Genomic DNA, 13,391 nt, shown 5'->3' on the forward strand with positions numbered 1-13,391 from the left:
CGTTTAAACTTGGCACCTTCAATTCATTTCAGTTATTTCACACTTCACTCAACTCCAGCAACAACCAATCAGTTGAACACATTCGAGGTAATTTGCTAACTCAAGTATTCAATTCAGTTCGCATCCATATTTAACATAATCACAGTTCATCTACCTCAAATAGCCATGGTATGTTTTACGATAGAAAGATTTATATGCTTCACTTCCACTGCACTCCAGAGTAGCAATCACAAGAACTCACACTCTCAGAAACTAGATAAGTGAATGGAATGGAGAGAGAGTTAGACTTAGCTTTAAGGGAGGGAAGGGGCAACTGCCCAAGGCAACTGCCGAACCTCAATTTCCGGAATGGAAGAGGAAGACGGCGAACTCTCATCGTCTCGCCTGCATCAGAATAACAGCAATAATGACCTTGAAAGGAAAGCCAACCGGCGCTCCGAATTAGAATCGCGGTAAAGCCGCCGACTTCCAGAACGCAAGCGGCGATGGGTGCAAACCAGGCACAGGATCTCGCCGGGTTTCGAGCGCAGAAGCAACACTCTGGAATCTCGCCACCACGACCGGCGCTGTCTGACTCGCCGAATTCAGAACAAAGGAGCAGCAACGACGACTTACCAGATGAGACTAGGGCTCGATTTAGGGCTCGCCTTTTTGCCTTGGACGAGTTCAGTAGAAGAACAGGGGAGAAGAGCGCCGGAGTTGTGTGCGCTGGCAGCTGAGTTGCCGGAGGAGGAAGGGCCGATCGATATTGGAGAAGAGACCGAGCGGCCGGCCTTGAGAAAGAGAGAGCGTCGGCCCTTGAGAGAGAGAGAGAGAGAGAGACCGATAGTTTTGAGAGAGAAAGTTTGGGCTTGATGTTTATTTCTTTTGCTTGGGCCTTTCTTTTAAATTTCGAACTGGGCCAGTCTTTTGTCTCTTTTCTGCCTTTTTACTTTAAATACTGTTTTGGGCCTTAATTATTTTAAGGATGGGCCAAATTATTTTAAGAAGTTGGGCTGAAGTATATTTATGATGAACAATTATTCCAAATCCCCACTTATATTTCGTTGGGCCAGTTTAATTCTTCATTTGGGCCGATTTATTTGTTTGTTAAGCTAAGATTAATTCTTTCAAGCCCACATTTAATTAAAATATCATTTGGACACTTCCATCATTTTATTTAGACAACTGCAGTGCTTTAATTCGAGCCATTTGTGATTAATTATCAGGCTATTTTATTGAGCCCTTTAATTAATGAGCTTATTACTATTTCCTTCAAGCCCAAATGATTTAAAGTGAGCTGCCCTTATTTATTTCATTAAAACCCCTTATTTTGTTGAATTAATCGGCTACCTTATTTCTTTGAGCCTATTCATTATTTGAACCTACAATAGGGAGTATGTTCTACTGTTAAGCCCAGCTTTATTCGACCATGATAAACGAGAGTTAGCATCTATTAACAAGGATCAATAGTAGAAATTCCCGACCATCGCTCAGAAGATTAGTTCATGCATACCAGATTCATGCATGGTTAATTATGCATTCTCATTCTGAGAATTTTTCCCAAGTAAGTATCTTATGTATTTTCTCGGAATCAAGGTCAAGGTCGGGATTAGCAGTCAATCAAGAAACCACCGAATCGCAGAGATTGTTATCAGGTGGGTTTATTTTCAGATATATCAAATCAGTTTAATGTTACTTTCAAGCAAGTTATTTCATTACAGAATCTATGAACGGAAAGTTATTTCAGTTATCTCAGTTATTGTCTTGCCATAAAATATTTCATTTAGTATGATATCTATCTGATGAGGCAATGCTAAGTTAAAGTAATCGAATTCGGGTCCTGAGCAGTAGATAGCTATCCTGCCAGGGCTAGTGTACACCAGGGCCGTGAGTCATCTAGCGGGTTGGCCGGTCAGGTGTCCGTGAGAGGTGGCCACCTCTCCGGCACACAAGCTTCAGATATGATAAAATACAAGAGAACTTAGACTGATCAGTCGAACTTTAAGAATCACAAAAGAATTTAGTAAGCTTGGGCTTATTTCACAAAAACTCCCTTGCTGTACTGTTAAGTTGGCATGACAATTTATGTTTTCAATGCAAGTTTCTATAGGCATATGTACCCACTGAGTACTTTTGTACTCAGCCCTGCATGTATTTCTAAATGTGCAGGTTGAGCAGTAGCCGGTGGTGATGAAGTGACGAGCAGGAAATCCCTTTTGTCTGAAGTTATATGTAGTAAAGAACTCTTGAGTACATGTCTTCATACATGTAATCAGAACCTTCTTCCGCTGCGTACTCAAAAGAATTTCATATAATTTTGGCTAAGTCGGAGCTATTCGAACTTACTAATTTGACTAAGTCATCACGACTCCAACTCTGTTGTAAATGTTTCCGTTGTTATTAATGATTAAGTATGTTTCTTCATTGTTTATTATTCATTTGTTCATCCCCTCTCTATCCCGTTTCTTATCTCCAACCCTTGGTCATGGTTTCCCGGCTTAATTATCCTTAATTAAGTCCGGTCGTGACAATTATACACTAGTTAATTACAATAGTACACTATAAAGCACCCCTAATTGTGCACCGTTAAATCTAATTATGTACTCGATATGCATAATAAATCTCAAATTTTTTATTGTTTAGAGATATTTAATATGATAATTTTCTTAATCAAATTCATTAAATCATGTGTAAATACGTACAAGATCTATTTTTCTTTAATTTGTGCATTCTAATCGTGTAGAGCAGTCCAACCTAAACGGAATGAGTAGTGTATCCTGTCTCTCTCTCCTTGTCTTGGCGATCTACGTTCCCCTCGCCCTCGCCCTCGCCCACGGCCACGGCAAACTGCTGAGGGGCCAGTTTTGCTGCACATTCGCCCAAAGCTGCTGCCTCGGGGCGGTGGGAGTTCCAGGAGTGGCGGTGAGCAATAATTGCAGTAATATAAATATGGCAAGCAACACTTAGGACGTGCTAGGACTGCGTTTTTCTAACAGTTGATTTTCAAATTTGAAAGAGAATTATTTATATCAGGCGTGCTAGGACTGCGTTTCATGACTCGTACTAAGTGTTGCTTGCCAGTTCTTAGGAGAAATGGTACGAATAGGTCCATGCGCCCCATTAATCCCAAGTGTTGGCACTCCATAACTTCAGACGAATGAGGCGAATTGGTCCATTTGTAACATTCGTCCCAAGCTTTGCGCAACACCACTTGGACTAACGGTAGAAATAGACCATCAATTCGCCCCAAGTTGTACACTTGGAACGAATGGGGCAAATGGACCAATTCGACTCATTCGTCCCAAGTGTTGGAGCACAAACCTTTGGAGGAATCCACATTTGTTTCATGCTTGCCAACACTTAGGACGATTGGAGCAATTCGAGCAAATAAATAGATAAAAACGGCAGCAATGAACAAAAAAGGATTTGGACTTTCAGATTTTTCTTCAAGATGGAATGATCTGGATCTATGACGTTTGCTTGTAGATGTTTCCTCTTCTTATTCATCCGTAGATCAGGATGATCTGTACCTTATTTTTGTCGAAGTAGTAAATTCATAAATTCATTTTTATTGTGATGCTAATAAATTCATAAAAATGAAAAATTCACTAATTTATATGCAATTAACCCTATTATTTATGATTAAATCATTATGTAATGTTCAAACATGTATTGCGACATATAACCACAAAATCAAAGTCGATCATTAGTAATCCATCCATACATGGCCCAAATGAGTAGTGTTTTTTTTCTCTCTCTCTCTGCTTGTCTTGGCTCTACACGGCCGACTCATGAGGGGCCAGTTTTGCTGCACATCCACCGGAAACTGCACCACTGGGGCGGTGGGAGTTCCGGGAGTGGTGGTGAGCCAGAATTGCAGCAATCCCGTCGTGACCTACGCCACCGGAATCTTCACCATTGATCTTCCTTCGAACATGGCGTGCTCGGTCCTGGTGAAAATCCTGCTCAACGCAACACCGCGAAGTCTTCGTCTGCTCTGCAGAGTATTAATCGATATGGAAACTTCAAGCTGAACACTTTAAGCGGGAATATAACTATAATCTTGGAGATCTGATTAAGAGGGTGCATTGGTTGAGCTTATAAGCCGTTTAGGAGCTTATAAGTTCATTCAAAGTGTTTGGCAAAATAAGCTCCTAATGAGCTTATAATTAAGCTATAAAAATAAGCTCTAAGAGCTTATAAGCTCCCCAAAAAATAAGTTCTTCCACCCCAACTTATTTTCTCATTATCTTATAAGCAACACTTACTTTATAAAAATAACTCAACTATAATTTTTTATTTTCATCATATATCATAATTTCATTTTTTTTTTCGATTTTCTCCCTCTAATAAATTTTTTTCTCTCACTAACTAAAAATTATCTCTTTAGCTTATAAGTTCAATTACCCAAACACTTTGACAACTTATAAGTTATTAAGAAACTACATCTTATAAGCTCTTATAACATATTATAAGCTGCAAGAGCTTATAAAAAGTTATGTCAAACACCCTCTAAATACTTTCCCAGCTCGCATTCAACCTTGTTTCTGACTCCTCCACGATAGAAGTGGCATTCATGTTATTAATTAACCCGTTGTTTGGTGTATGGCGAATGACTCAAGAGCTATTTCTCCAAACCTTTAGTTTAGGTTTGGAGAGGATTACATGTGTTGTTAGTGTGTGTTAACGTGTGTGTTATGCTCACATGTGGTCCAACATTATCGTTTTTTGTTTTGCGTTTTCTTCATCGTTGTTTTGCAGAGAGTATGTATGCAGGGGGAGTTCCTACACTTAGGGGGAGATTTGATGGAGATTGAGTTTTGTAAAGAAAGGCAAAAAGGGGGAGTTTGTTGGAATTAATTTTTAACTCCATAAAACTTTCCTAAACTAATGGTTTTTGTTATATGGTTTTGACTTCTTCACATTTTGGTGTAGGGTTTTAAAAGCTGGAGTCAAAGGTTTGTTGAAGACTCCTACAAAATAGGAAGCTTGAAGATAAGGAAATAGAAGATAGGGTTGAGGGAATTTGTTCCTACAAACGTGGAGACCCCCCAACCACCTCAACACCCGCTTCATCCAACACTTTGAGCACGTTTTTGCAGGTCTTTGAACCAAGTCAAAGTCAGTTCCTACAAGATAGGAAATAGGAAGAAAAGGAAGAGAAGGGGTTGAGGGAGTTAGTTCCTAAAATCATGGATAAACCCTAAACTACCTCAACCTCCACTACTCCACTTCTTGTAGCCACGTTTTCAGCCTTGGAGAGCAAGATTGGAGTTGTCTATAAAAGTTGAGGAAGTCCTCTCAGTCTGCCCAGAGCTTACAGAGAGATTTCAAGCCGTCTAGGGTAATCTATGTACGAGTGTGGTCTATTGTGTTAGGATAAAATTCTGTGTAACACTCGTTGTATTTTGTCGGATTTCGGAGTATAGCTCCTTAATCCAGTTTCTGTTTGTTAGTGAGAGTGTCTAGTGTTCAAATACCTAAAGTCTTGTAAAGGTATTGAACGTGAGTGTTCATTCTCCATTTAGTCATTTTGCCATAAGGCGTTCTTCAAGTTATTTTATAACTTGAAGAAATTTTACCAAAAATTGTGTTCTTTTATTTCCGCTGCAAAGATTTACTCTGTGCTTGTTGGTGTGTTACTTAAACACTGTGTTTCCGTTTGGTTTCGTGTGGAACAACACTTTCATGTGTTATGTGTTTAATTGTTTTTGCTAAAAAGCATTAACAAATATGAGAGAGGACGAGAGTCCAAAGAAAAAAAATGGCTGCCAACCAAAACTTGAGAGTTGAGACCCTTGACCTTTAATTTAGAAAAAAAAAAAAAAAAAAAAAAAAACTCTTTTCATTCCAATTTTTTGTACCCCAAATTCAAAATCCTTGATCCGCCACTGGATAACAAATTGAGTGATTGTGTTACCCTTGCAAATAAGGGTAATGGTTAACTCATTATCCAAATCAAACAATAAGTAATAGATTCAATTCCGACCTCCAAAAAAGCTCAACCAAACATAGGCTTAAAGCTGATGACTTGCATCATTTCTTCATTATCGTAGACTTACCTCAAAACCCCACCTTATTGTCACAATTCTATCATCACGGTTGTATCGTCTCGATTCATTCTATACATTTCTTGATTGACGTCGTTTTGATTGTCTTTCAATTTTTATTTACCACATCAATATCGTGTCAATTTTAATTTTATATAAAAAAAATCACAAAGTTTGAATTTAATCTACCTGTGTTAGTAGCAAAATTCATGTGCGCATCAATGTCTATTAGCAAGAAATGTAGTAAAGAATCGAGACGATCATTCTATTTTTGGCTTTGAGACAACCGTGATCGTCGGAATTTATAAATAAAACCAAAGTTTTATCAAGTTGTCTTCTCACTAATTGTTTCGCCACCCTTTGGGCCATCCTTCTAAGGTTTTTGCCTTTTTTATTCCTATAAAATAAGGTATTTTTTACCTGAAATTCTAGGGGATTGTCGAATTTTTTTTTTCTTTCACCGATGTGAAATTAGGCTCGAATAGAGAAACTATTGCCGGAAAAGAAGATATGACATCAATGCCTTAGCTCGATTTTATTTTATAGACAGCGTTAGTTGTTAAATCGAATTTTAATCTAAACAACAAATTTGTAACAAAATGAAAAAATCGAGAAAGAATATGAGAAGAATTTGAACTTGAAAATGCATTGATTGCGTAGAGAGAAATGGAGAGTTTCTTAATTTTAATAAGAGATAATGAATGACTTGGGATAGTTGAGACATAAGGTCATCCTTATAGCTTACAAACAAAATTAGCTAACATCAAAGCCCATTAACAAGGCATATTGGCCCAAGCTTTGTTAAAATTTATTGGCAAAAATTCAATAAAAAAAATATTACTCCCTGTCTCACGAATCTTGACACGTTTGGTTTCGGTACGGGAATTAAGGAGTTGTAGATTAATGTTTTAAGTATGCATGTAATAAAGTATAAAAATGATAAAGTAGTATTGAAGTGTCCCACATTGGATTGGAGATGGTGGCATGAGCCACTTTATATGGTGAGGCAACCCTCTCCCTTATAAGGCCTTTTAAGATAGGAATGGGCCCAATATCCATTTCTAACATGGCATCAGAGCCAACCCAATCCAATGATGGGCTCCCCAATATCGTTGCCAACAGGTGGCGTTTGGGATAGTCCACGCTGCGCGTGTGGGGGGTGTATTGAAGTGTCCCACATTGGATTGGAGATGGTGGCATGAGCCACTTTATATGGTGAGGCAACCCTGTTGCCAACAGGTGGCGTTTGGGATAGTCCACGCTGCGCGTGTGGGGGGTGTATTGAAGTGTCCCACATTGGATTGGAGATGGTGGCATGAGCCACTTTATATGGTGAGGCAACCCTCTCCCTTATAAGGCCTTTTAAGGAAGGAATAGGCCCAATATCCATTTCTAACAAGTAGGAGAGATAATGTAATAAAGTGATAAAGTAGGAGAGATAATGTAATTAAGACCCCTAGCTTATTTTTGGACTAATTATTAAATGTGTCAAGATTCGCGGGAGGGTACAAAAAGAAATACGTGTCAAGATTTGTGGGACGAGGTGAGTAATAAAGAAAAAAAAGAGTACTTGATTTAAGTCATGCATACATTCAAACGTCCATATTAACATCAATTTGAAACAATTCACAATGTAAACAATCAAAACAATTTAAAGTTCATAAATTTGAAGGTAGAATTAGTTCATATATAAAACCATAATTGGGTTAAAGTTGATATATTTAAATACATTATTATAACTAGATGAACTATTTTCACATTATCAATTATATCCTGAACATTTGAAAATAATTTTTTAAACCTTGAACTATTAATTTTATATCAATTGTACCCTTCATCTATTTTTCATCACCTTTTGAATTTTTAATTAGTAAGGCATATAATAATCACGTCGTTTTATGTAATGTAGGTCAAAAAAGAATAATTCCAACTAAACCTTGGCATCCGCCATCCGGTGAGCCACGTCAAATTTTTGGAGCAAAAAGAAATGGACAAATGGTACAATTGATATATAGTTCAAGGTTTAAAAAATCATTTTCGATAGTTCAAGATATAATTGATAGTGCGAAAATAGTTTAAGGTTTTTTTTTTATCAGAGAAAAAAAGATTTTACAAAAGTGGTACCAGTAGTACTGAAAAAAAAAAAGGATAACAACAAATAAGAGTTCCCAAGAAGAGTAAAAAACAGAATGACAACCCAGCCATAACAAAACTTAATCGGATAACACTGTCGCAGAGAACCATCTCCTAAAATCCGGAGAGGACGTCGGCAAATTAAAGGCCAAACTCCATCCCCATATCCTCGTCTTGATTTCTGCCACCATTCTCTCGATCCCTAGACCAGATCCCTTGACTAAGGGCCCGTTTGATATGGGTTTAAAAGCAGGATAAGTTAAATTAATATGGATTTATGCAGTGTTTGGTATTATGTGCTACTAATATGGTCAACTCCAGGTTTATCCCAAGGCCCTAGCTTATTTTGTGGGATTAACCCACACTAATTATACCACCCTCCCCATGGGAAAATTTAATACCGAGATGTTAAAATCGAAAATTGATACCCTTTTCACGCCAAACGATGCTGTGAGTATACCAATGCCTCCATCTTATTTTCAGATTTGAGGACACGAATGTCTTTTGGTAAAATATGTGAGGATAATTTAGGTATTTGATATGTTAATCCAACCTATTCCAATGGATACCAAACACTTTTTGGGATTAATTACCAATTATATCAAACACCCATATGAGATTAGAAATCATGACTAATCCACACTAAATTATCAGGATAATTTATATCCTGATTAATCCAATACTAAAAACCAAACGGGCCCTAAAGATACAGTCGTTTCGCCTTTTCCAAACACACCAAATAATGCATATCCACACCCCAAGAAGAAATTGAATATCTTTTTTGTTCCCGAGGTTCACAAAGGCATTAAAATGAACTTTTGCCTTATGATGATTTACTGACTGCTTACCAATCCAAAGCAGCCCATCCTTTCAAATTTCTTCAGTTTTGTGATAAGAGAAAAAGAGATGCTCGATTGTCTCTTCTTTCGCCTGGCGAAGGATGCAGAGTTCTACCGACTGCACACCCACCTGCCGATTCCGGAGGTTGTCAATAGTTGGAATTCTCCCTTTTAGGACTTTCCACGCAGTAGCTATATCCTTTGCCGGAGCCAGAGCTTTCCAAATCATGGCCAATCATGGTCTATTGAAACAAAAAAATAGAAATAAAAAAGACCATTATTAGCTGTTAATTTTTGTTAAAAATAATAAAATAAGTAAATACTATTTTAACAATCAAATAATCTGTCGTTATTATTTTCATAAAATAAAATATTATATCAATTATGTTAGCCAATGAAATTATTCAGTTGTGAATTAGTCAATAAAATAAATAAAAATAATATTTAACGATTGATATTTCGATTGTTAAATATAAAAAAAATTAAAATAAAATTATTCTTTGTTAACGATCGAATATTCAGTCATTATATTTTTTTAAAAAACTTATAAAATAATAATTATCGATTAAATTGGATAATTATTTCTCACTCCAAAATTGGATTAATCATCCTACAAAGTAATTGCGTTGAATTCTACACTAAACAAGTATCGTGAATAATTTATAGATTTCGGTAGAATTAATTTATAATTTCAGTAGAATTGGTTTATAGATTCAATGAAATAATTCTAACTATTTTCGCAATAAGGGTTTAATTGGAGCATCGCATTGCTGAGGCAATTCATTGGAGCATGCCATTGAAATAAAGAGAATCTATAAGTCAATGGTTATACTTATATATATCTCCTCAATTATTATCACAACCATACGCTTTCACATTATTGCCAACTGCTATGATAAGATATGTCGTTGACGTCGCCTAAAATATGACCAATTAAGACTGAGTTGCTAGCCATTATGTTAGTATAAATAAGAAGCTAAATTAAGATTCTATCACATTCTTGTCCAAAATTCTCATAATTATACTCTGTTTCCCTTCAACTGATATCGATCATGGCGGCCTACGCAGCCTTGGTTTCTCTAATGCATATCATAGACGACCTCGAGAGCCATCATTCCCCTCCGATTTCTCTCGACAAACAACAAATTCAATCCCTCACTGAAAATGTCATGTTCTTGCAGGAGTTTCTCGAAGCTTATACCTCCTCTGTTTCCGACGAGGCAGATCCCTTTGAGATGCGTATTGCAGATGTAGCTTATGCAGCTGAAGACGCCATCGAATCTCATATCGTGGCCAAGATTCAGCTGAGAAGATCCAGAGAAACCATTTGCAGCCGCTTCCTCAGCTGCTTTCGAGCTGAGGAAGAGATGAAGTTGTTTCGAGATGTGCAAAATGTGATACAAGAAATGGATCAGATCAAGAGTTTGGCGATGCAGAGGAATACAGAGAAGGTGGTGCTCCATGATACGCGGCGTAGCTTCGTCTCTGCTTCTTCTGCCACTGGGAAGAACAGCAGTGGCATGGTGGTGTGGTCCGAGGTTGTCGTGAATGGAATCTTGGAAAGGCTCGTTTCGGACCAACTCGAGCGCCAAGTCATCCCGATCACAGGAATGGGCGGGATAGGTAAGACCACTCTTGCCAAAACTATTTATTCGAAGAAAATTATTGAGCAGCGTTTTGATGTTTGTGCTTGGGCTACTATTTCTCAACAATACAACATATGGGAAATTCTTTGTGAGCTTGTTTCTCAAGCCACTAAAAAAAGCAAGGAACAACTGAGTGAAAAGAGTGAAGATGAACTAGGATTAGAGCTCTACCAATATTTTTCCGGTAGAAGGTTTCTAATTGTGATGGATGATATGTGGAGTATCGATGCATGGGATAGGATACAGCGTTTCTTTCCCGAAAATGAGAATTGTAGTCGGATATTAGTGACGACTAGGCTTTCATACTTGAGTTCCCAATTGAACAACAATTATAGCCTTCAAATGGAATTTTTAGATGAGGTTAGAAGCTGGGAACTCTTCTCAAAAATTGTGTTTGGGGTTGGAAGTTGCCCTCATGAGTTAGAGAAAATTGGAAAGGAAATAGTAGAGAATTGCAGAGGACTTCCTTTATCAATTGTTGTAGTGGCGGGTATTTTGAGAAATAGGGAACACACTCTAGGAGTTTGGGAATCAATTAGGAAGAACTTAGCTTCAGAAGTGAATTTGGAGAATGATAAGCATTGCTTGAAACTGTTGAAAATGAGCTATAGTCATTTGCCAGTTTATTTAAAGCCATGTTTTTTGTATATGGGAGTGTTTGAGGAGGATGATTTGGTTAGAGTCTCAACACTCGTGAAGCTATGGGTTTCTGAGGGATTTTTAAAACCCATGAATGGCAAAAGTTTGGAAACTATTGCCATAGAGTTCTTAAAGGACTTGGTTGATAGAAATCTCATTCTAGTTGGTGAAGTGGGGTCCACAGGAAACATAAAATTAGTCAAAATTCATGATTTGTTGAGGGATTTATGCTTGAACTAGAGCAAGAAAGATGGGTTCTATCATGTGATAGGGCAATCTAGTCCTCGATGCATAAGTAGCCAACGCCGCATTGTTATACCCAGGAACACGCCAAAGACGAAAGTCCTTGACGACTTGCAATCTATGCCACGTGCTCGTTCCATTATCAGTGAATATGGGAGCGTCCCGCGTATTAAGAATTCTGGGTTGCTTAGAACATTACATGCATACAACAAGTTTCGTTATTTAGAAGATGAACGCCACGTGATCAAGTCCCTTCCGTCTCAGTATGTTAACTTGCGCCACCTTGCTGTTAGAGTTGGTAGCATGTCCTCGATCTTTACCTCGTTTACTCGCCTTTGGAATCTGCACATATTGATTGTTTCTTGTCGGAAGGAGTTCACTGCACCTGGTGAGATTTGGAGAATGCCACAACTTAGGCATATTGAAATGAAAGGAATTTTTTATCTTCCAGAACCTACGAGTGATGATGTCGTTATCATGGAGAATCTACTGGTGCTTGAGGGAATATCAAATTTCAAGTGCAGTGAAGAGGTGGTTAAGAGAATTCCCAATATCAAAAAATTGGGGATAAATTATATTTGGAGAGGGGGAATCGAGCAAGATGATTATTATTGTCTGAACAATATCAAAAGTCTGTGTAAATTGGAATCCTTCCACGTATATTGGTTTGGTTTTAGAGCTGCTGCGTATTCGCTCACATTCCCCCAAAGCCTCAAGAAGTTGACTCTTCGGATGAATTATGGCTTTGAATGGGAAAAAATATTGGAAAAGATAGGTTCAATGCCCCTTCTCGAGAAGTTCATGTTGTGGGAGGGATGCTTTGGAACAGGCAAGTGGGAAATGGTTGAAGGCCAATTCCCTTCCCTCAAATACTTGGGATTGCATTGGTGTCCCAGTTTGAAGCATTGGACTGCGGAATCGAACTCCATCTTTCCATGCCTTGAGAAGCTTGGTCTTGTTAATATGGAAGAGTTGAAGGAGATCCCGAGTCAAATTGGAGACATACCGACGCTGAAAAAGATATGGATGAGGGATTGTGGAGAATCTGCTGTGATGTGCGCAAAGGAGATCGTAGAGGAACAAGTGGAATTACAAGGGGAAGATCTTCCATTTCATGTTCAAGTTCAGCTTCGGAGTAAGAACGAAGCACTAGTGCAGAGCTTGGCAGGCCCCAACTTCGAAGTATCTGTATTACCGTATTAGCTAGCTAGGTTTTACCACCATTATCTCTCTTGTTTTTGTGTATTTGCTTATTTTTCTTTAATCCTCTTCCCTCTCACCTCTTATCATCTGTCAACAAAGAGAGAGAGAGAGAGAGAGAGAGAGAGAGAGAGAGATGGTTCTCAATATGTCATCCAATTTTAGGCAGAGAGTGTGGGAAGGTAGAGAAGCAGAATAAAATAAAACAATGCTAACAAACACTACAAGAATATATACTTCACATTACTATAATGTGCAGCGACTAACTAGTGTCGCCCGAGAAGGAGGCTGTGTCTCCAAAATTAAGAAGAGAGATTGAGAGAGAAATGATAGGGTTGGGCTCACTTTTGTCATTCTTAGACTTGGGCATTTTCTTTTATGGTTTTTATTGGGCTTTAGCCCACTAAGACAAGGCTGCTATTTTACTCCTCATCCGTTGTGATTGTGAAAAATTGTAAAGAGGTGTTTGATTTGAATGGTAATATATGATTGATAAAATAATTCAATTTAATTGAATAATTGGCTGCATGTTTCGACCGATGATGAATAGCTTTTGCTATATAGTAATTGCTTAGTTCTATACGATGAGTGAATTTTTAGTAGAAAGTATTCAATATCACTTAAGATCCACTGTACCAAATTTTATGTCCCATGACTCT

The 13,391-nt window shown here is 37.9% G+C and overlaps 1 protein-coding gene across 1 annotated transcript; it reads left to right on the plus strand.

Annotated features, from left to right (window-relative positions):
• Positions 1-10,056: 10,056 nt before the first annotated feature.
• On the plus strand, positions 10,057-12,735 carry LOC131015778 (putative late blight resistance protein homolog R1B-16). Its single transcript, XM_057944203.1, has 2 exons — positions 10,057-11,430; positions 11,530-12,735. The coding sequence occupies exons 1-2, from the start codon at positions 10,057-10,059 to the stop codon at positions 12,733-12,735; spliced, it is 2,580 nt and encodes an 859-aa protein (XP_057800186.1).
• Positions 12,736-13,391: the final 656 nt, after the last annotated feature.

The sequence above is a fragment of the Salvia miltiorrhiza genome, chromosome 3 (genome assembly GCF_028751815.1).
Source record: "Salvia miltiorrhiza cultivar Shanhuang (shh) chromosome 3, IMPLAD_Smil_shh, whole genome shotgun sequence".
Lineage (NCBI taxonomy): Eukaryota > Viridiplantae > Streptophyta > Magnoliopsida > Lamiales > Lamiaceae > Salvia > Salvia miltiorrhiza.

What these genes read in the sequence shown, in the direction of transcription:
- LOC131015778 (XM_057944203.1), top strand. Translation starts at nt 10,057, where the DNA reads ATGGCGGCCTACGCAGCCTTGGTTTCTCTAATGCATATCATAGACGAC. An exon ending in TAGAGTTCTTAAAGGACTTG is followed by an intron (nt 11,431 to 11,529) that starts GTTGATAGAAAT and finishes TGCTTGAACTAG; the next exon opens with AGCAAGAAAGATGGGTTCTA.